This window comes from Lepisosteus oculatus, chromosome 22, assembly GCF_040954835.1.
Source record: "Lepisosteus oculatus isolate fLepOcu1 chromosome 22, fLepOcu1.hap2, whole genome shotgun sequence".
Lineage (NCBI taxonomy): Eukaryota > Metazoa > Chordata > Actinopteri > Semionotiformes > Lepisosteidae > Lepisosteus > Lepisosteus oculatus.
In genome coordinates this window covers 996,666-1,020,043 of record NC_090717.1, presented here as the reverse complement: position 1 = coordinate 1,020,043, position 23,378 = coordinate 996,666, and the positions used below count along the sequence as shown (strand labels likewise).

Genomic DNA, 23,378 nt, shown 5'->3' with positions numbered 1-23,378 from the left:
CAAATGTCAAAGCTGGCTAACGTTGCTGTATGGCCGACTGCAGGGGTGGAAATCGCATTCCCAGTGCACAGCAGTCTGATCCTCTCCGGGTTTTCCTGTGTGAGCTGCAGGGCTTGGGCCGAGGGGCCGACCCCTGAGGCTGGGAGTTTCATTACTGTCTCTTCAAGTTCACTTGCACCGGCAGTCATCGGGGAGTTAACAGTTCGCCAGGCTGATCTGTAGACCAGTCCCTGCAGTTTGTTAAACTTTAACTTGTTTGTACTGGCGTGTGCCAGGCCAAAACCTTGTTTGATGTGCTGAGTGGGGAGTCACAGCAGACGTGCCCAGCTTCAGCGAGAGGCTGGGGCTTTTGCAGAACGGAAGCTGCTGTCCTGCGCTATCTGAGAAATCTGCGTATTAGCTGCGAACAGCGGAGAGAAATGGTTTCAGGTTTCAGAGTTCCTTCCCCCCTGCAGTGCTTGAGCAAGGCGGAGAGCGTGAGGATTTGCGTGCCTGCTTGTGCGGTGTTTACAGGGATGGTCTGATTGCTCAACGCTGCCCTGGAAGGAGTCTGCTCGCACAGTGGAGCCATGTGGGTACACAGTGGGGCAGCTTCCTGGTGGAAACACTGGGCGCTGCATCTTCAGCTCCGGGTCCAGGCGTCTGTGTCACGTCCTAACTGGAGTTCTCGAGTTTAAATGTTTGTGTTTACGTTCGTTTCAGGTATTCTGTGGGTGTTTTTTGACATGGGGTGTTACAGAGCCTCCAGGACCTTTTCGATCGCACAATCTGCAGTCTCTGGGGGCTTTCAAACACTCTGCACGAGTGAAGTCAGCAGGTTGGGGAAGGGTTCAAGTACCCAAGTGATGTACAAGCAAAACGGAAGCATGATCCCAGAGTTGAGGAATGGGTTCAGTGTGAAGGGGGGTGCGCTGTGGGGAGGGGGTCCAGTGTGAAGGGGGTGTGCTGTGGGGAGGGGGTCCAGCGTGAAGGGGGGTGTGCTGTGGGGAGGGGGTCCAGTGTGAAGGGGGGTGCGCTGGGGGTGTCCAGTGTGAAGGGGGGTGCGCTGTGGGGAGGGGGTGCAGTGTGAAGGGGGGTGCGCTGTGGGGTGGGGGTGCAGTGTGAAGGGGGGTGCGCTGTGGGGAGGGGGTGCAGTGTGAAGGGGGGTGCGCTGTGGGGAGGGGGTGCAGTGTGAAGGGGGGTGCGCTGTGGGGTGGGGGTGCAGTGTGAAGGGGGGTGCGCTGTGGGGTGTCCAGTGTGAATGGAGGGTGCGCTGGGGGTGTCCAGTATGAACTGGGGGGTGCGCTGTGGGGTGTCCAGTGTGAATGGAGGGTTCGCTGGGGGGTGTCCAGTGTGAATGGAGGGTGCGCTGGGGGTGTCCAGTGCGAAGGGGGGGTTGTGCTGTGGGAGGTGTCCAGTGTGAACAGGGAGGTGTGCTGTGTATGAACGGGGGGCGCCCTGCTGTGTGGGGTGTCCCAGTATGAACGGGGGGCGCCGTGTAGCTGTGTATGCATCTGGGAGCAGAGCTGGGGGAGAGCGCCCAGGCTGCAGTGTGCACAGAGAGGAGCCTGGGAAAGAGGACCTGGGGCTCGGCCTGCAGGGAGAGCTCACTTCCTGTTGTTCTACCGCAGACGGTATTACACCTTCGCTGTAGGCGAGCACCAGAAATAGAGCCGCAGATATGCATCGGCAGCGCTTGTAGGTGAGACCTCCTCTTTGTGGATAGTTTGTAGCTCAGTGTGGGAAGACGGACAAGACTTCTGTCGGGAGGCTCAAAGTCTTCAGAAGACAGTGTGTGAAGCGTTGTGTTCCAGTGGCAGCACTGTGTAGATAAAACAAATTGTTTCTGTTTCCCACCCCCTTTTTTTGTTTGTCTTGGTTTTGCTTGACCTCGTCCTCTGTGCTCCGACAAGCCCTGACAAGCCCCCGGTCTGTCCTACTGCTCGCGGCGGCTCTGTCGGGCCTTGTTTTGAATTCCTTTCCACGCGCACGTGGGGCTCGGATAACCTCAAGCTCCCCGGCTTCTAGAGGGAGCGCCTGCTGGGGAAGAGCCAGAGGCAGGGCAGGTACACTTCTCGGGGTCTGGCGTCCGTCTTCATTTCCTCCTGAAGCAGCCTTGAGCCGCAGGGGCTTCTGGGAGAGGCCTGGGGCGGACTGGCGCTGGGCGGCACCAGAACCCGGCGTCTCGTCTTTTGGTTGCGGAGCGAGGGGAAGCGGACAGGAGGAGGGGAGGAGAGAGAAGTGTGAGGGTTAATCGAAGCGGGACTCCTCCTCCTGCTCCTCATTCTGCCTGTTGCTAAACTCCTGGGCCCCTCCCCTGGTGGCGTAACAGGAGAGCTGGGGTTTTTACACGTTAGTCATCTGGATGAGTTGACAGTGCTCGGCTCTGGGCTGCCCGCGCACACACACACACAACGCCTGCCGACGCGCGGTGTGACAGATCGCAGGACCCCGGCGGACTGTAAGTACCGAGCAGTTCTGTATCGGAGCTGGCCGGAGGAGCACTGCTCCTGGACTGGAGCTCAGCCCCCTTCAGGGCACGCCGAACTGGGCTCCTCTCTCCTCTCTCTCTCCCCCTCGCGCTGCTGGTCAGCAAGGTCTTTAAATTGTTGATTTAAATTGAAAAATGATGGGTGCTTTCTGACAGGGTGTTTTGCCTCTGGTTACCAATTCTTGTTTTTTAAAGTATCGCACTCGTCTTGTCTTTAAACTTGTTTCTCGTTGAGACCTGGTGAAAAGTCGTGACTAGAGATGCCCAAGCGGGGCTTTTTTCCTCTGGTTTCAATAGAAGCCTTGTAAAACCTAAAAGTGCTGCTTTATTTCTGCTCGTTTCGAGAGCAGGTTGTTTTGACGTGTGTGTGTGTGTGCACTCCCAGACCTCCACATCGCTGCCCTTCATCTCCAGCAGCTTTACCGACGGCTGCGTCAAGTGCAGTCCTCACTTTTCACTCGCTGACGGCTTCACAGCGCTGTGTTTGCTTTCAGCGTCTTCAGCACAATTGCAGAAAGAAGCGTTTGGACCTTCACATGGTCGTAGTTGCTCACAATTAATCACTCGAGCACCTAACTTGATTTCTTGTTTCCCCGAGTTGAAGCTGTTTGATTTTGAAGTGCCACATTGGGCTGCCTGTATGAGGCAGTGTGCTTGTATGGCATCAGCTGTGTCGCAGTTCTAGGTGTTTGTTCTCAGCGGTGTCCCCAGCGCCTCCTTGTTGGGCTGCTGCTGAGAAGGACTCCTCTCCGAGCTCTGACAGCCCCCATGCTCCAGGTCGCCTGGACGTTTTCCGTGGGGAAGAAGTCGCTCCTAATGTCGGGGGGGGGGTACAGAACCCAGGCCGTTTTGAAGACGAGGGGGGACGTGGTTTCCATCCTGAAACAGGCTCTGCTTTGCCTGCGGTCGGGCAGCTTCCCTGTGCAGGGACAGACACTCGCAGGCGAATTGAGGTGCTCAGTCATTCCTGCATCCCAGGATCCCTTTTGGTCTCCTCCTGGAACAGTCCCGGGGCGCTGGCCAGGACAGTATCCCAGGAATCTGTGCCACGAGCCTCCCGTCTTGTCTCGGATAACCCCCAGTCCCGATTTCTGATGTTGTGCTCCTGGGCTATTCCACTGCTGTGCTTTGCTGTGTTTTGGGGTATCACCTGGCAGACGGATTCCAGATTTAGGGGCGCCTGAACCCAGCCCAGTCCCTGGGGCGGAAAGCAGGCTGGAAGTCTGTATATTGTCGGCCAATATATACAATACATCCAATATTTTTGAATTTTGACAAAATGGATGGCATATTTTCATTCATATCTCCGAAACGGTGCTTACTGCAAGCGTAAAACTAAATGCACTTGGAAGCAGAGACTCAAGACTTTTATTTAATGCCCCAGTTAGAAAGATCTGCATCTTGCCTGCCTATATAGTAATAATGTGTGTCCAATATTTTTGAATAGACAAAGTGGGTCAATTCATATCCCCGAAACGGCGCATATTACTAGGTTTAAACCAAATGCATGTGAAAGTGGAGACACAGAGCTTTCATTTAATGTCAGTTATCCCCAGTTTGAAACTCAATATTGTGTCAGAGCAGCAGCAGTGAGGAGTGCCGCCTGGCGCAGGGCTCGGACAGGCGGTCGGCGGACAGGCTGGTTTTCAGCCCGTCCCCTCGGAATACGACTCTGTCCTGGGGGCTGCGCTCGGCTTGCGCTGAGCAGCCCGGGGGGCTGTTAGTGGGGTACGAGTTCCTCTCGCGTGGCTGTGCCTGGGGGCTGTCCCACGCAGCGGCCCTTTTCTGGACTGGGGGGGTACTGGGGCCGGGGTCGTTGCTGGGCGACGGACTGGTGTCGTGTAATGAGTTGTCCCTGTGCTGTCGGAGTCTCGTCAGCCTGATGGCAGGCTGGCTCGTGGCCCCTGGCATCGCCCGGGCACAGGGGGCTGAGGTCTCTGCAGGGACTGGGCTCTTGCATCCTCTTCTTTTTCCTTCTGTGCACGGCAAGTTTTTTGGGGATGAGGCCCTCAAATGGGAGGGCAAAAATTCAACGCGGCATTTTTTTTTTATGTCTTCATTAAAGCCTTTATTTAAATTGTAAATGGCTGGCAGTCATTTTAATTGCGTCTTGTTCGACACTCGCGGCCGCACTCGGACCTTTTACAATCTGTAACGGAATTCCTGCTGTTGAATCGGGAATCGTTTTCCCTGATCCGAAAGAACTGAGCCTGCAGCTGGATTCAAGGGCCACAGCCAGCCAGCCAGCCAGCCCTCTGGATAGAGGGTCTCTTCGTCCTTTGATACTGGTGCTGTGAAGAGGGAGGTCCGTCTGTGGGTCTGTGTTTGAGTGCTGTTGGTGGTACAGGGGAGAATCGGCCGAGCTGCTGAGCACTGCTGTTTCTCTCCCACTCCTGCAGACGGTCGATTCGAAGCTCACAGCAGGGCTGCCCGTAGAAAAGGAGCTTGAAGTTCCACACGCGTGCGACCCTGCTGGGCTGTAGCGTGTTAGTAGACACTGCTAGGCGCGTGCACGCACGGGTTCAGAGTAGCACTGTGGTGTAGCTTGTCTTTCAATCAGATCGTTTTGATGGCGGAATTTCCCTGTGTGCTGCATCTACACATCTATCGGTGTCATGTGCATGAGAGTGATGCTAATCTCATCCTTGCATGCCTGGTTATCGTGGGGCTGCTCCGAGAGCTGTTGTGGGGTTTTGGGTTCCCTGCGCTGGGCTTAAGTTAGGTCCCCAGGGCTGACCCGGCCTGGCAGCGCAGAGGGAGGCCTGGGGCAGACCCGCTGGGCACAGCTCTGTCCTCGGTCCCGGCTGCGACACCTGACCGCGCTGCCCTCGGGCCTGCAGCAAGCCGAGAGCGAGCGCTGGCTGGCAGGGGAGGGTGGCTCCGGCGTTTCAGACGCGTCTTTAAAGCCCTCGTGCTGCGTTCCTGGGGCTCAAAGGAGTCGGCACGCTCGCGCAGAAGAGCAGAGCTGTGTTAAATACCGAAGGAGCTGGGCGTGGGCAGGCTCTGGGCAGTAATCTGTGGACTGGCAGAGAGCTGTCTGTTTGTGTTGTTCCAGAGATGGTAACCACGGAGTTGAGCAGGAAATGGGGGGTTGGGGGGGGGCGCGGCGCGGCGCGGCGCTGGTGAGCTGTGCAGCGACAGGGGAAGAGGCAGGTTGTCGGCCCCTCCTGTAAGAATTCCTGTCCTCAAGCTATGACCTGTTCTGCGGTGTCTTGTGTGTGTCTGTGTGTAAGCGAGGGCGGGCCTCTGCCCTGGGTCTCTGCCAGGGCTCCAGCACCCCAGGGCGCGAGATCGGTGCAGGAAGCAGATCTGGTGCATGTCACTGGAGTGCGAGGAAACCTTTGCACGTCTGGGAAATAAGCGTGCAGGCTTGTGTAAAACAATCGGCAGGTGATTCAGAAATGCCAGCAGCCTGTAAGACCCGAAGTGGCTCAAACTCTTGAGCACCGGGAGTTTCATTGCCCTGGGAGAGAATTCAATTTATTTTTATATAGCGCCTTTCACAACAAGGTTGCCCCGAGTCACTTAACCAGAGCCGTGTGACAGTACAGGACACTCCAGAAAGGGAAAAAGACAACGGAGGAGAAGAACCAAAAACCCCTCTGTAAGGAGAAAAGAAACCTCTGGGGGTCCAAGTTCAACTAGCTGCCCAACCCCTTTGGGCATGCTATCATTATAACATACTGAAAAAGTGCTAAATGTGGAGTAATAAGTCTTTCATCTTATACTTCTGTGTGCCAGCACTCCATACAGTTCTCTGTAGACCAGCAAATCCTCCTAAAGAATGCTGTATTCGCTGTGTCCCTCTTGGATCCATGGCAGTGATGCAGCCCGGGCACCATCCGGACATGTGGGGAGGAGAGTAGGATAGTTGGGTCAGAGCAGATGTATCTACCTGGTGGGCCAACACAGAGACACACAATGGCATGGACAGCAGCCCCAGCAGCCATGGTTGCAGCAGGCTATGATGTCAGGTGTGGGCAGGCTAGGCTGAAGTAATAGGTCTTCAGTCTGGATTTAAATCCTGAGATTGACTCGGCATCCCGCATATGGGCTGGCAGACTATTCCATAAACTAGGGGCTCTGTAGCTAAATGCTTTCCTGCCAGCTGGTGTCTTATTAAAGAGAATAGGAGGCTTGTTGTCATTGCAAGGCGTGTGTGTGTGCGTGCTCGGAGCTTGGGAATCTGATCCGTGCTTGGTTCTGCCTGCGACTGGGCTCCTGTGCGGGATCTCCAGGGGTGGAAGTGTGTGTGTGTGTGTGTGAGACAGACGTCTGCAACGCTAATCCTGGAAGGAAACAAATCTTGAGATTTTGGTAGGGAGCTCTAATCTGGTCTGGGAACAGGTCAGCCTGTCTGAGTCTGATGGGCTAAGCGAGCGCTCAGCTGGAGGGCTCTGTGGCTGGGGGTCCTGTCGCTGGGCGGTCCGGCCTCTGGAGAGACTCACCATCTCCTCCTCCTCCTCCTCCTCCTCTCCCGACAGACGCTCTGCTCGCCGACCTCGAGTCCACGACCTCGCACATCTCCAAGCGGCCCGTGTTCCTGCCCGAGGAGACGCCTTACTCCTACCCGACCGGCGGGCACACCTACCAGGACGTCGCCCCGCCCGTGCCCCCCCCGCCCTCGGCCGAGGCGCTCAACGGGGCCGTGCTCGACCCTCTCGACGGCTGGTCCGCGCCGCCTCCCCCCTCCCGCTACTCCCCGCCGCAGGTCAGTCGATTTTATTTAAACATCCCTGCGCTCTGTGGAGCCCTGCGCTCTGTGGGGCTCCACCGATGCCCAGGGCGTGCCCTCGGAGGCACAGCAGACGCTTTATCTGGTTGCTTGGCGTCGGCCTTCATGCAGGGCCTGATGCAGATGCTGATGTTGGTTACACAGGTGGGGAGGTTCCATTGGAAAACCGGACAGCTCCTCTGTTTTTTGTTGGAACAGGGTTGTTGATTTTTCTCTGTGTGAATGTTTTGTGTACAAATCCGGACGTGTGTCTGTGGTGTTCCCTCCTGCAGTGTGACAGGGCGCCGTCGCAGTGACATCACTCGCCAGGCCTCCCAGTGGCGAGGGGCCTGGCCTTTCGGCGCAGAGGGTTTGACTGGGGCTTGTCTGGGCTGCGCAGGTCAGGAGCTCAGAGCTGCCCGCTGGGGCCGGACCAGAACTTGTGAGGGGCACACTGCAGTGGCCTGGAGGAAGGCGTTGTGCCCTGTACTCAGCCCTGACCTCACTGCGCCCCGTCCCCCTCTGACTCTCTCCTGTGTCCCCACAGACCATCAGCACAGTGAAGAGTGTGCCCCCGGCGTCTCGGGACAGCGCCAGTTCCCCGCCTCTCCACAGCGAGGAAGACCACGTCTACAGGTAAGGAGGGTCACCTGGGAGCATGAAAGACGTCAGCCTGCCTCAGACGTGGTGGGATTTTAACAGAAAACTGTTGTCAGCGCAGGAGGATTTTGCCATCCATGCAGATGGAGCTGTTTCTAAATCTAATCAAGGGCAATGTTTACAGAAGATTGTGTATACCTTTAAAGAAACACAGTTGCATCTGTAATCTGTAATTTCTTCATTCCTTGTGTAGATTGAATTATAAAAGGCCCCTTCAGGTTTAAATGTTTAGAGAGTATATGGTATCCTGTGTCATATGCATGGCCGTTCTCTTGGTTTGTCCTGAGAACAGGTCTGCAGTAGATAAAATATCTCCAGACAGCTGCAGATGTGTCACCAGTACAGAAGCGCTCTCCTGCTCATGGTTGTGGTCCGATGCTCTGTACTGATGCAGCTAATGGGGCCCTAATCAAAGTTTAATATGCTTGTGGTAATACACCAAATTGCTCTAATGTGGGATGTAATTGAGTCCTGAGAGACTCCGGGCAGTGCCTGTGCCTGCTCTCCACTTCCTCACCCCCCTCTTCCCCTCCTCTCTCCTCTCTCCTCTCTCCTCTCTCCCTGCCTGCAGTTTCCCCAATAAGCAGAAGACTACTGACTCCTCGGCCGCAGCCATGAGCTCCTCCCTGGGCAGCAACCTCTCCGAGCTGGACCGGCTGCTCCTGGAGCTCAACGCCGTGCAGCACAGCACGCCCTCCTTCGCCACCATGGGTAACGCAGTGTGGGGGGGGCGGGGGGGTTAGGGCTTGACTTGTTTAGGACTCAGAGAGGGGGAGCAGTGAGAAGTGGCCCCTTCACGTCTGTGGCTTTTATCGTCAAAGCCCCTGCTCCAGGAGTGAACTGCTGTCGGGGGGGGGGGCAGATGGGCTCCCCCTCTTCTCACACCTCTCTCGTTTGTAAACGAGACCTTTGACTTCATTTTGTCGCTTCTGGAGATCAGGAGCCCCTCCAGGGAGCCCAGGGGCGGCGAAACGCCCCCCGCAGCAGTGAGAGCTTCAGAGACGAGGGAGCTCCGCGGGCTCAGCAGAGGGCGGCAGGGGAGAGGATGAGGCCCAGGAGCCGCCTGGCAGCTTCGTCTTTTGCTACGCGTTCCGGTCGATCCCCTGACAGACCTTGTGGATCTCTTGCCACCTGGAGGGGGAGGCGGAAAGTGCCGTCTGTGACTTTTCCCCGACCTGCAGACCCTCTCCGTCCGTCTCCCCATCACGCCTGTGCCTCAGGAGTCCACGGATCTCTGTCCGCGGACTTATTCCTCTTTTCTTCCTGTGCCGACGCTGGGCTAGACTGGTTTTCGAAACCTCCACCCCTCCGTCCTGGTTGCCCGGAGGAACGCCTGTGTGTCATCCGTCTGTTCTGAAGCTGTCCCGGGACAGCCCGGAGCCGCAGACGCAATCCCGCGATTGCAACAGCGGCTGACGAGGACGTGGTCGGGGCCGTGTTGGGACCTGCGAGTTCGGGTTAATCCCCGCTGCCTGGGAAAATCTCTCGCTCTTAAATACACACGCCTCCCTCTTCACGTCTCTGTGGGGACTTCCCCTTGACTCTGTCTGTTCATATTGACTTTCTCCAAACTCCACTCAAGTGACACTCCACACGGGGTGAAGACAGACCCCCCCCCCCCCCAACACATCTTCCAGAGAAGAGGCATTTGACTTTGGGGATGTCCCCACAGGGCGATCTGACTCGCTCATCTTGTGCCCCGCAATCTCAGTGCGATAACACCGGAACTCTCTCTCCCCTTCCTTTCCTGTGTCTCACTCGCACACAAACGTGACGTTAGGAGCTCCCTCCGTGTCCGTTTGCCTTCTGGGAGACAGACGGATAAGTGCAGCCTTCTTCTGCTGATGGATTCCAGTCTGCTGTCCTCGTCTCCTCTGGACCGCTGGACTGCCGCAGTGCTTGGGGCGATGCTGGCTCACACGAGGCGCTTCTGTCTCCTGGTTTGGGCTCGGGAGGGTGTGATTGTGATTGAGTGGGTGTGTGGCCGGTCCCAGGGTCCTGTGATAGTGCTCTCGGCGCGAGCTGGGCTCATGTGACCTTGGTTCTGCACGCAGGCCCTCCTGGGCTCTGCCTGGCAGGAGAGGAGCCTGGCCTTTTGCCACAAGCTCCTCACGAAACGCCGTAAAACTGAGCTCAAGAATGTAACAGCTTGATCCTTGATCCCAGCAGCAGAGACGGTGTGTGAGCCACAGGGGCAGGAGCAGTCCGCTTTAAAACCAGAAAGCATCCTGGGAACCTGTTTGACACAACAAAACAATAACCTACGGATCATTTCAGAGTTCTTTTCCAAACCACCAGCTCGTTTAAAAGAGGATATATATGGACTGACTCGGTATTGATGGTTTACCACCTCTCTTTATTTAAACAGATACATGCCTGAATTTGATGGTTTACCACCTCTCTTTATTTAAACTGGTACATGCCTGAATTTGATGGTTTACTATCTCTCTTTATTTAAACTGGTACATCCCTGAATTTGATGGTTTACCATCTCTCTTTATTTAAACTGCTACATGCCTGGATTTGATGGTTTACCCCCTCTCTTTATTTAAACTGCTACATGCCTGAATTTGCTTGGTTATTAAGAGCCTGAGAAAATCGTGAGTAGGGCTCTCTGGCCCTGCTGGTGTTTCCTCTACAGGTTGCTGATATTCGCTCTTGCTTGTTCACCAGGGTTTAGAGGTAGCTGACTGTTCTTCTTGAGGATTTTATTTAAGAAGTCTGGCTTGTTTTTCTTAAGTTACGAAGAGAGTCAAAGCCTTTGATGGAAGTGATGAAAAAAGGAGTGGATGCGTAAAACAAGTGGGGATAGATCTGTTTTCAAAACACTCAGAAAAGGGAGTCCAGGTCTTAGGGACTGGCTCCAGACTGCCTTTCCTGTAGAACTGAATTCGCTCTGCTGTAATTGAGGGGCTGAGGAGGTAACGGTTAACTTGGAGATCTAAATGAGCAGCCCGTGGTCTGGGTGTGAGGGTGAGACGTTGCGAAGGTGAGGTGGTGAATTTGCAGAGAGCCGACGCTGGGCTATCGGAGAAGAAACATGCTGGAGCTGCAGTCACAGCCTCGCGTCAGAGATAAGACAGGCATTCGGGGCCGAGATAAAGGAAGTCTGTGGCCTCGCTGTCTGGGCAACAGGGGCTGGGAGCGCCACATGGAGAGGGGGTGTGTGTGTGTGATGGGGGCTGCAAGTTGTGGACTCAGAAGCACAAGGAGCCACCAGAGCCCCCTGGTCCTGCTGCATGTGAAAGGTTCACTTGGGAACCACTCGGAACAGCAGTCTGATCAACATGTTCTAGTCTCCTCTGGCACTTGTAGTAATAGTAATAATTCATATAGCACCTTTTAAAAGTAGTCTCTAACCACTAGAAGAGTCTAGAGCCCTGTGACTGGGCTGTGTCAGTGTACTGGACTCCACAGGGACAAGAAGAGTCTAGAGCCCTGTGACTGGGCTGTGTCAGTGTACTGGACTCCCCTACAAGAGTCTAGAGCCCTGTGACTGGGCTGTGTCAATGTACTGGACTCCCCTACAAGAGTCTAGAGCCCTGTGACTGGGCTGTGTCAGTGTACTGGACTCCCCTACAAGAGTCTAGAGCCCTGTGACTGGGCTGTGTCAGTGTACTGGACTCCCCTACAAGAGTCTAGAGCCCTGTGACTGGGCTGTGTCAGTGTACTGGACTCCCCTACAAGAGTCTAGAGCCCTGTGACTGGGCTGTGTCAATGTACTGGACTCCACTAGAAGAGTCTAGAGCCCTGTGACTGGGCTGTGTCAGTGTACTGGACTCCACAGGGTCAAGAAGAGTCTAGAGGCCTGTGACTGGGCTGTGTCAGTGTACTGGACTCCACAGGGACTAGAAGAGTCTAGAGCCCTCTGACTGGGCTGTGTCAGTGTACTGGACTCCACTACAAGAGTCTAGAGCCCTGTGACTGGGCTGTGTCAGTGTACTGGACTCCACAGGGACTAGAAGAGTCTAGAGCCTGTGACTGGGCTGTGTCAGTGTACTGGACTCCACAGGGACTAGAAGAGTCTAGAGCCTGTGACTGGGCTGTGTCAGTGTACTGGACTCCACTAGAAGAGTCTAGAGCCCTGTGACTGGGCTGTGTCAGTGTACTGGACTCCCCTACAAGAGTCTAGAGCCCTGTGACTGGGCTGTGTCAGTGTACTGGACTCCCCTACAAGAGTCTAGAGCCCTGTGACTGGGCTGTGTCAATGTACTGGACTCCCCTACAAGAGTCTAGAGCCCTGTGACTGGGCTGTGTCAATGTACTGGACTCCACTAGAAGAGTCTAGAGCCCTGTGACTGGGCTGTGTCAGTGTACTGGACTCCACAGGGTCAAGAAGAGTCTAGAGGCCTGTGACTGGGCTGTTTCAGTGTACTGGACTCCACAGGGACTAGAAGAGTCTAGAGCCCTGTGACTGGGCTGTGTCGGTGTACTGGACTCCACAGGGACTAGAAGAGTCTAGAGCCCTGTGACTGGGCTGTGTCAGTGTACTGGACTCCACTACAAGAGTCTAGAGCCCTGTGACTGGGCTGTGTCAGTGTACTGGACTCCACAGGGACTAGAAGAGTCTAGAGCCCTGTGACTGGGCTGTGTCAGTGTACTGGACTCCACAGGGACTAGAAGAGTCTAGTGCCCTGTGACTGGGCTGTGTCAGTGTTCTGGACTCCCCTACAAGAGTCTAGAGCCCTGTGACTGGGCTGTTTCAGTGTACTGGACTCCACAGGGACTACAAGAGTCTAGAGCCCCGTGACTGGGCTGTGTCAGTGTCCTGGACTCCACTACAAGAGTCTAGAGCCCTGTGACTGGGCTGTGTCAGTGTACTGGACTCCACTACAAGAGTCTAGAGCCCTGTGACTGGGCTGTGTCAGTGTACTGGACTCCACAGGGACTACAAGAGTCTAGAGCCCTGTGACTGGGCTGTGTCAGTGTACTGGACTGAATTTCACAGAGTAAGAGTCTCATCTGTGTGCTGTGCACAAGAACCCCAAGACAGCAATGGTACTCTGTTGAGGCCCCTCCCATGGTGTGGGGGATCGTGTTTGTATGCCTGCATCTCCTGTTTGTCTGGGCCAGGGATCTGCGCGACCTCATGCAGTCATTACCTCATGTGCTGCTGTCATGCCCAGACGGAGAGGATTAATCAGCAGCAGGCTGACAGGGTGGGACTGGAATGAAGGTGCAAGGCTGCAGCCCTGAAGCCCACAGTTATTTCCTCATCAGCAGCTGCGCCAGATTAGTCCACGTGGGCGAATAAGAGGAGCTGGGCTGTGTCCTTCAGTGCAGGGAGGGGGTGGAGAGCTCTGTAAAGACCGGGCAAGCAGACTCCACCTTAAGAGTTCTATGAATGGTTTTATCCCAGTAAGGCCTGACTCATTTGTGTGCGCTGCCAGAGGTGTTCTCTGCGATTTTGAAAGTGTAAAGGTTGAGTGAAGCGAAGGGGTTTTCACACAGAGAGTGTAGACACCGTTGGCAGCAGTGTGCAGGAGTGGTGAGGGCTCTGCACACTAGACTGGAGGGTTGTGGGTTCAAACCCCAGACAGGACAGTGCTTCACCTGTAGTGCTCCAGTTTATACCCGGCTGTGTAAATGACCACAAATGGAAGACGTTTTAAATAAAAGCAACAAACAATAATGAAATTCATTATTAACACTGAAGCACAAGGTGGTTATATGTACCTGTATATCTGTTTGATTCCCCAGGGAGTGAACTTTGCACTTGGTATTATACCACCTTGTGACTGAACTCTTGCCCATAAGCAATGACTGCACACAACCCTGCGCTGTGCGACTCGTAGTTGCCCCCTGCTGGGTTAGGGTTAGCCAACCCATGGGTGGGGAGTCCCAGTCCGACGAGGCCTGCTCACCTTGCGACGTGTCCCCCCCTCTCTCCCTGCAGAGGACCCGGCGGCCCCCGCGCCGTCGTGCGGCACCTCGCACTTCGCCGTGCAGGAGAACGGGGGCTCCGCCGGGGAGAAGGCGGCCCCCCCTGGCAAGGAGAAACCCAAGCGCACCGGCGGGCGGGGCATCGAGGACGTGCGGCCCAGCGTGGAGAGCCTGCTGGACGAGCTGGAGAGTTCTGTCCCCACGCCCACGTAAGCACACACTCCGCCCCCGCAGACCCTTCCAATCAACCGCCTATCGCTGAGAAAGGAGCCTGTGTCTCTGTCCTGCAGGGTGTGGGTGTCACTGTCGTGCCCTGGCCGCTCTGAGTGCGTGCTGGCTTCCCAGCTGGAGCTTGTGTGGGTCTGACTAGTTGATTTCTTTATCACATGGCCGGACGATTGACGGCTCTTGGCTGATGCACAGCTGTGAGCTCTTCTCCTGTGGGCAGAGCAGTGGTGCTGTGGCTAAGGATCTGTGCCTGTGGCTGGGAGGCTGCCGGTTCAAATCCCACGGCCGGCAGAGGAATCCTACTACGTTGGGCCCCTGAGCAAGGCCCTTAACCCCAGCTGCTCCAGGGGTGCTGTATAAATGACTGACCCTGCGCTCTGACCCCCAGCTTCTCTCCCTGTCTGTGTGTCTCATGGAGAGCAAGCTGGGGTATGTAAAAAGACAAATTCCTAATGCAAGAAATTGTATACGGCCAATAAAGTGATCTCTTATTGGCGACGTTAGTTTTTGAGGTGGATAAGCAACAGAGATAAGCTCACTTCCCCTCTTTATGGACTTATCCTTCGGGTTGTTGGCTCGATGGCTGGAATTCTAGTTGGCCAGCTGGGTTATCAGCACTCTGTCTCTCCAGCCTTGAATTCTAGGGCCTCCCTGCCTCAGGTCCTCAAAGGGCAGAGGATAGTCTGCCTGACTTTGCTCTCCAGTGGAGCTGTAGTTACCCATGAGGCACTTTCATAGCTGGTGGGGCCTGTTTGAAGGAGAGGAATTTGAAAGCCCTGTGGAGTGGTGGAATTTGGTTTGTAAGGTAATGGGCTCATGGGTACCACATGGTGCAACATTGTCGTGGGCAATGATGTCGGTACACCACAGGGGGCGCTATAACCATGCACTGTGGGCACCATTTGTGTCTGTTGGGGAGCCCTTAGGGTGTGCGCTCCCTGCAGCAGCCGCTGCCCTGACACTGTGTGCGTTTGTGTCCCCCCCCCGCAGGCCTGTCCGCATGCTGGCGCACCACGAGGTAGAGGAGGAGAGGGACACGCCCACGCGCATCTCCGCGTCCTCGGCCACGCGCGAGCTGGACGAGCTCATGGCTTCGCTGTCCGACTTCAAGGTGCAGAGCCGTCCGCCGGCCCGTGCTGTTGGTGACGGAGCGCGGCCCCCACGGCCGCTCACAGCCCTCCCTGCCTCTAGTGCTGCTGGGTAGAGGCTGGGGCCTTGGCGTCTGTGTGGAATCGGGACACCGATACCATCAGAAACCCAGGTTCTCTGGCATTTCATTGGGAGCTGCTGTTGACTGTCCTCCATATACAGGTGTCTGTTGTAGTAAGAACTACCGTGAACAACATCTGCACGAGAAGAGCAATCACTGTTAGCTCAGAACCAGGGGCCCTCAGCGTTAAGGTTGTCCACAAACCCTTTGTTAATGGCTCCTGTGTCCCTCCAGTGTCCCTCCAGATATGTTTTTGCAGTTCTGCTGGTGGGGGGGGTGCTGCCCACAACGTTATTCTTGTTTTCTTGGAGGGGTGGGGAAACGGGCGTAGAAAATATCCGTGGAGTCATGTTGCAACACTTCCCTTTCCTTCTCGCTGACCAAATGGGCTCAGGGTTTTTTTTACATTGTTCATGGCTTTTAGGTCTGACAGCAGCGGGAGGATGTTGCCTTGATCGTGGCTTTCTCTGAGGGTATGTGACTCATGGTGCAAAAACCTGAGCTCCTTCCTCAAGACAAAGTTCTGCTTTTGCCGGCGTTTCCTGCACATCGTCAGGAGGCCTCCTGGAGGGGCAGGGTGTTGGCCGTGGCTCGTGTAGGTGTATCGGTGAACCCTGGACAGGCTGGGCCGGCCAGCGGCTCAGTGCCTTTCCGATTCCGCGGAAGAGTGGCGGGCTCGCTGAGGGGCGAGAGGGCAGATAGAGCGCCACCTGCTGGTGGTGGGGTTTTCTTGCCGTGCCTAGTGAGGGGTGGCAGAGGACCGCTGATCGACCATTAAATCACAAGGCTCTAAAGATGGGGAACGTTTCCATTGTTTTTGATTGTCCAGGAGATTGATTAAGTCAAGCGATTAAGTGATTTAGCACAAAAATCGAAGTATTCTTCTGCCCTCAAAGACTAGATTTCTCTTAATTGAGCACACAGCTGTAGTAGTTTCCTGGTGTTGCCAGTCTTTGGAAATGGGTGGAGACTGTAAGACTAATTGGGTTGTGGCTCTCCAGGACCAGCGAGGGAGACCCCTGTTTTAAATCAGTTCTTGGGCAGCTGTACAAACCAGAAACTGATCGCGTTGCTGCGCCCTGGGAGTCCTGGTTTCTCTCAGGGCGCCTGCAGGTTCATGAATCATTCTGGACTTGGGCACGGGAAAGTTTTGGTCCTGAAGAGCCACAGAGTCCTGGAGCGTACATTCCAGCTGGACTCGGAAGGACATCGTTGGATTAATCGCTTGCCTAATTATAGGGAGAGCTGCGATGCTATTTTATATTCTGTAGTTAGAAAGAATCAGCATTGATGAAGGTATTTCAGACAACAATAAAAGTAAAGTGTGCACAGTATCTTGTAAAACCTCCTATTAATCACAAAATAGATTCAATTTCCATGCGCAGCAATTCAGAATGAGGCCACAAAACTTCCGGTGACGTGTTGTGGCCTTATTACACTGTAAACAAGCAGGCTTGTGAATACATCTCTTAATCCAGTTACAATATTGCTCTTGACTTCGAGAGGGTAGTGCCGACACTCTGCTCACTTGTTAACTCTGCATGCAGACCACGTTGACCGCTGCCCAGCCTGTCCTTATTCCCTCGCACATCACAATACACAAGTCATTACCGTGACTACTGAGCAGGAAGGGCTGCATCATGTCACAATTTGCGCAAACTCTTGCTGTCGTTACGTGACAAGACTTGCGGTACTTTCACAAAGTTCACGATTTTGTGCTTAATTCAACATTTGTTAAATAATTCTATAAAGTAAATGAATTTTTTTTACTGAGATTTAATAACCAATCTCGGAAATTGGGACTGCAGTTCCCCTTTAAGAGCACCTGTGAGCCGTGTAGGGCTGCAGCTGTTCAAAACCAGGTGGTCGCAAAACCTGAAAATTACCGATGAATTTGAGCGAGTCTTCAGTTCTGTTATGTGAAATTCCAAACTCTGCTGCCTGAATGCTTGCAGGTACTCAAGTTTTGAGTCCCTGTTGAGCCCTAGTGATTTCATTCATCGAATGACCTGGTTAATTGATTACAGTGAAAATCGCTAGGGAGGGGTGATTTTAGCAGTGACTGGTTGGGGCTCTCCAGGACCCTGTTAACTCAAATCACAGTGCGTCTCTGCACGTGTTCGAGTGTGCAGACAGGACTGGTAGCCTAGCTATGTGGAAGTTGCGTGAAGTCTCTGTAACAGCAGGGCTCCGTGCCATCGCGTTGAGCAATCTTTTATTTCATCACATCAGTGGCTGTGGACAGGAGCGCAGCGCAGCGGAGAGGCGTGTTGACCAGTAATATGGCTTTTTGGTTTTGAATCGCTATTCCTGATTGACACAACTTAACCAAGCTGAAGGCTGACAGATCTGCATTTTGCCTTTTTTAGGACAATTCTGTAAACACCTGAGGGGTGAGCTCTGTTTTCCTTTCTGATTTCTCTCAACCGTTTTGTGTGTTGTTTTTTTTTTTCTTTTCTTTCTTTCCTTCTGCGACTCTCTTCTCCCTCTCGCCCGTCGTTGCCGTGCCCAGCCGAGCTCGCTGGGGTCCCTCAATTCGGAAGCGTTTCACAACCATCTCGCCCTCCTGCTGGTCGACACCCTGGCCAGCCCCTCCGCTCCTGCCCCCGTCCCAGCCTCCCCTTCTCCCAGAGTGCCGTTCGTGGCCCCTTCTCCCCCTGCCGCCGCCCGCGACTCCCCCCCACTGCGGACGCCCAGTCCCCTGGAGCCCCTGCACATTGACGAGGAGGGGGCTGGTGGCGCCCCCCATTCTGGGGCACCCTCGCTGGCCTCCCGCGTCTCCCAGTCAGGCTCGCCTGCTGTGGCGGCGGCGGCGGCTGCCCAGCAGTCCCCGTTCCCAGCGCCCGAAACCCGCCGTGCCAGCCAGGAGGCGATCGTCGACGTCTCGCCCTCCGTGCTCGCTTCCCAGCTGCAGTCGCTGGTGGTTCTCTCGGAAACGGAGGCGCAGCGCCTGACCTCGGTCTCGCCGGCGCCCCCTGCCGCGATCCCAGGTCCCGCGAAGAAGAAGGAGCCGCGGGTCGTGGGGGAGTCTCCGGGGGGGAGGCTGGAGTCTCGCCCGTGGGTCGGCGGCGGCGGAGATCCGGCGTCGGTGGAGCCCTCGCTGGACGAGGCCCTGGACAAGCTGTGGGACATGAGCTGCGCGCTGGGGGCGGGGGCAGGGGAGGACAGGGCGGAGGCGGCGCAGGAGGTGGTCGAGGAGCGCATCGTGGCTGTGGACAGGCGGGAGGTGCTCCCGGACACTTTGCACCTCCGGGAACAGGGGGGAAAAGGAGAGGAAAGAGTGGATCACACCGCACCCCACCCCGAGACGCCAGCAGGAGGGAGCCCCAGGAGTGCGGAAGGGAAATGCACTACGCCGCCCCAGGGGGAGCCCGAGGCTGTGGGGACCCCCGGCAGCCCCCTAGACCTGCCGCCGCTGGAGCCGCCCGCGGTGGAACGGATCTCCGCGTCCGGCCAGGCAGGCGGCGCCCCGCATGGCTTGTGGCAGCCAGGAGCCGAGATCTTAACCCGTTTGAGCTGTTGCCTGTGCTGCTGTTGCCTGACTGTTGCATCCACTCCGAAGTATCTTAACACGTAGCCGGTTTTCGTGACCCTGACCCCGGAGAGGCGCCGCTCTCGTTACAGAGCGTGTTTGGGTGGAATCCCAGCATGCACTGCCTGTCCGGCTCTCGGACGTGACTAACAGCGCAGCGTGACCCCAGCTCTCAGGATATCCGATCCTACACAGTCGAGGGGCCGGGGCAGAACGCCGGTCATCGCTGGATGCTGCTCGTTCTCTCTGTTGCCAGCTGCTGACCAGTCAGTGGGAAAGCAGTGTGTGGTTGACTTTGCACAACAGCTTTTCCTGGGAGAGGGTAGTATATTTAACTTATTTACATGTACATGTCAGTATGTCCATATTGCACTTGTACATGGAAAAGCTTGAAGGGCGCATTCAGAAATCCTGCAGCCTGCGAATTTCTCCCACCCCCGACAGGCGACTGAAAGTTGTTTTGGGCCGAGCACTTGCTAGAGCACGTTCAGCGAGTGTTAACATTATTAAGTACAAACTTGACAGGCCGCGAGTATCAGTCTGGGATGATGCAAACGCTAGTCTGTCCAAAACACTTGCAATTGCGACAATTGTGCGCTCCAGCAGTCAGAATTCTCTCGATCCTGTTTGAGTGGAGAGGGCCTGGCTGTAGCCTGTGACCGGGCCTGGGCGCCTCTCCAGAGCTGCGGTCTTCTTGTGGGAACCAAGGAGTTCTTGGTATGAAATATTCCGATCTTCTCTGGATTCCACCTAGTCCATTGTAACTACGATACAAGAGATCCTAGTTACCTGATCACCTTCTTGACGCTGGCAAGTGTTGGAAAATCCTGACGTACAGCTGCATTTTTTTCCCAGAGATCGACTTGTAGTCTCAGCTCCTGTGGATAAATTCGGCCAGCGAGAAACACCCAGGAGCAGGAACTGTCTCGGCATTGCCCTTACAATGGCAGTTAGCGGCAGAGGCAGAGCGTGAAGCTCCAGGCGAAACGGCTTCTATACGAAGAAAATGAAATTGGCTTCTCGGTGGCTCTCGTTTTTGCTCCGTCCGAACGCGTTCCCAGAAGCCCGCTGTGCATGGCGTGGAGCCCTGGCGTGGGTTGAGCCCGAGGCATGGAGTGGCGTGTGTCCGCGTGCCCGCTGAGCTCGTGTCCTGAGTCCCGCCCTGTGGCCCGCTGTCGTCCAGATCAAGTCGGTCATCAAGCGCACGAAGGAGACCACCAACGTGCACCCCATGTATCGCGAGGGGCAACCGCGCCGCATGCTGGGGCCGGTCATCTTCCACAAGAGCAGCTCCCAGGACCGGCTCATCGAGGAGCTGCAGGGCAAGCTGGGCATCGGGCGGCAGGAGCGCTGGCGCTCACGGCAGGACGACTGGCTGACCGAGGGCGTGATCGTCATGTCCAAACCCGCCCGCTCGCGAGAGGACGGCGCGGAGCCCGAGGTGGACAAGGTAGAGGGCGCATGGCGGTCAGCTCAGACGTCAGCATTAGGTCTCCCGTCTGCACAAGAAGGCCACCGAGGATTTTCATGATCAATATGTGACCTGGAAGTGCCGTTTTACTTCTGCTATTAAAGATTTATGAATGTTGAAATCGGCGTTTATGATGTTTGGAAATCTTGACGGTTAAATTTAAAATGTCGTGATATTGACACGGCTGGATTTCTCTCCTTCTTGCCTTCGGTTTACCTGCATCTCTCTCTGCGTCTTCTGATCTCTCCTGTCTTCTCTTCTTCAGATTATAATCCCTCCAGAGTCGCCCACCCCCCAGAGGAAGGTCGTTCAGTCCCCCCCGACCCCGAAACGCCCCCCCCCTCGGCCCGAGGAGCCCAGAAAGATTGTCCCGGCGAAGCAGTCCCCTCCGCCCCTGCCCCTGCCCCTGCCCCCGCCCCCTCCCCCGCCTCCGCCTTTCCCCCTGCGCTGGGACGCCCCCTTGGACGAATACCAGGACCTGCGAGCGCCGCCCACCTTCGCCGCCCGCCTGTACCCCCCGCAGCCCGCAGAGCCCCCCTTCTCCATGCCCGTCGCCCCTCCCTGCCCCCCCCAGCCCGCCAGGCCCCCCGGCCCCCCTGCACCCAAAGACCTGGTGTCCATAGCGTGCCAGACCGACGAGGACCCCCTCTTCCCTCCCATGCAGGCATGGAGCCCCGTCCTCTGCCGGTCTCCGTTGTCTGCTTGTGTGTTTCTGTCTTACTGCCTTCCGGCGCTGGGGAGCGCCTGGCCCCTGTGCGCTAGGTACCGCGCTCCCGCACGGAGCTGCGAGGGCTCAGAGCCAGTTTAGTGCCAGTTCAGGGTCCTCCTCCGGATAGATGGAGCTCAGCTAGGACCCGTCGGGCAGTGACTGGCCCACGAGGAAGTCCTGTTCCCCGTCGGGTCAGCCTGTGTCATGTTGAGTGATCTCCGGGGTCGCGTGACCTTGACTTGACCTTGTGTTCCCAGGCCCTCGCCTCGCCTCCTGTCGGCCGGCACGCCCCCCACCTCGCCTCGCGCCCTCCGCCCAGCCCGCCCGCGAGCGAGAAGGCAGGACTCCCCTCTTTCTAAGCATGCGGCTGCTCTCCGGACCCCCGCGTTCCTTGTAGTCTGCTTGTGAAGCTCACGCCGAGGGTGTTGTGCACAAAACGGCTGTTGCCACGGAATTTCCTCAGATCACTTTTATTTACAATGTACTTGCCTGACTTTAGCTCTAGAGTGTGTGAGTACGCGAGTGATTAAAATTAATCTAACTACAAAGTGAATGGCCTGTGTGCATCTCACACACCGTATTGTTAAAGTATAACGATGGACACTTTAACACATTGCAAACTTAATTTTCTTACATTTGCACGGTTGGATGTTGAAAATGAGCAAAGTTGTCTTTTTTCCCCCCCTGTTCATCAATGTAGTACAGACCTCATAAAGCCAGAAACTATTGTAGCTATTGTAGAGGAGGAGGGTTTAACGGCTTCAGCAGAATTTCCTGTGATCAGCTTTTTGGGGGGGAAAGCGATTTTGATCTTTTTAGCATCCCCTGCAGGTGGTGCCTTGTCTTTGGTAGGTGCGGTGCAGGTTCAGGAAGGGTGCAGTGGGGTTTCTGTTTGAAACCTGCAAATCTATAGATGGGAGGTGATATGAAATACAGACCCCATGTCACTGCTCATTTTTATTGTGATGCACAGTTAAGAGATTGTTCTGTTTCTACGAACTGTTTAATAGGATAGTGTTCTTAAGTTTAATATTGTTCAGGTGAAGCCTGGTGAAATAGCTGAGCTCTGCTTTTCTCTTTCCCCACACTGCCCACAGGTACGCTGTGCTGTCCAGGTTGTTTGGTGTCTCTTAACCTGCCCCCTGTATTTGTATTTGCCCCCTGCAACGGGGTTGTTATCCTGCCTTGCCTGATGCTGCTTGCCCTGTGCCTGTTGGGTTTGGCTCGGGGGGCAATGTGACCCCCTCAATTGAATAGATTGGTCCTTTCAGAGCTTGAAGTGGTGGGGTGCTGGGGGAGGTGGGGATAGTGCCGTGGGCTGTTGTGTGGGGGTCTCCAGGGAGGGTGAGGGGGGTTCATGTGCTCTCACTAATCTGCACTGGGGGGGTCATGATTGATGAGCCCCTGTTTTTTCTCTTCTGTCCTGGGGCGTGCAGGTTTTCTAGGCGATGAGCTCGGAGGGTTGAAGACTTGAACCCGGGGGGGGTGTGGACTCGTGAAGCTGGTAATGGGGTTTGGGGAGCTCGCCAGTGGCTCCCTCTGGACCCCGGGGCTCGGCTCCTCCTGCCCTCTGTCTGACTCCCCCCTCTTTGCTTGCAGATCATGGCCCAGGGAAAGGGTGGAGGGGTGTCGCCCACCGGTGCCCCCAAGCCAGGGAACAAGCTGGACAACATGCTGGGGAGCCTGCAGTCGGACCTCAATCGGCTGGGCGTGCAGACTGTTGCCAAGGGCGTCTGCGGGGCCTGTAAGAAGCCCATCGCCGGGCAGGTGCGTGTGGGCGTCTCTGGCCGGACCTCCGTCTCTCTGTGGGTACCCGCGCCGCGCTTCTGGAGTGGAGCAGCACATTACCGAAACCTAAATTTACAAAGATTTTCAAAGCGACGGCTCTGTGGCTCAGGATCTGTGCCTGTGGCTGGGAGGTTGCTGGTTTGTATCCCGCAGCTAGCAGAGGAATCCTGCTCCGTCGGGCTCCTGAGCAAGGACCTTAAACCTAACTGCTCCAGGGGCGCCGTATAAATGGCTGACCCTGCACTCTGACCCCCAGCTTCTCTCTCCCTGTCTGTGTGTCTCATGGAGAGCAAGCTGGGGTCTGTGAAAAGACACATTCCTAACGCAAGAAATTGTATATTGTATAAGTGATGTTGTGATGTTAGTTATAATCAGCCCTGCCGAGTTTCACTATAGTGCGACATTCACCTTTGAAACTGGAAAGAACCTGCTCCCATACTTTTCAACTGAAATCAATGTCTGCTTTTACACATGAGATGACACTTGAACTGCCAGCCTGCCAGCAAAAGCCAGCTTGATAGTACTGAGGAAAATTAAATGAGAGGGAAAAATATATTTCGTCTTTGAATAGGTGAACTGATTTGTGCGAACAAAAACCTACGCCAGATGGAAATACTGTTCAGTGCGGTTTCACTGCCCAGTGAAAAGTACATCTGTTTTGCACGTCTTAAATTACCTTTTTGCCTGCTTACCTGTAAATTTGCAAAGATTTC

At 55.4% G+C, this 23,378-nt stretch overlaps 1 protein-coding gene across 4 annotated transcripts in view; it reads left to right on the top strand.

The window, feature by feature from the left end:
• The window catches only part of pxnb (paxillin b), a 55,080-nt gene that overhangs the window by 24,368 nt on the left and 7,334 nt on the right, over positions 1–23,378 (top strand). Inside the window, exons 1-10 of one of the 4 annotated variants that reach the window (XM_069181967.1) lie at positions 507–571; positions 6,955–7,181; positions 7,732–7,820; positions 8,416–8,555; positions 13,741–13,936; positions 14,946–15,066; positions 17,678–18,622; positions 19,881–20,147; positions 21,135–21,215; positions 22,477–22,644. In XM_069181967.1, coding sequence (XP_069038068.1) covers positions 8,459–8,555; positions 13,741–13,936; positions 14,946–15,066; positions 17,678–18,622; positions 19,881–20,147; positions 21,135–21,215; positions 22,477–22,644 — 1,875 coding nt within the window. In that variant the 5' untranslated portion in view covers positions 507–571; positions 6,955–7,181; positions 7,732–7,820; positions 8,416–8,458. The other 3 variants (XM_069181966.1, XM_069181964.1, XM_069181965.1) reach the window with 3 other exon arrangements.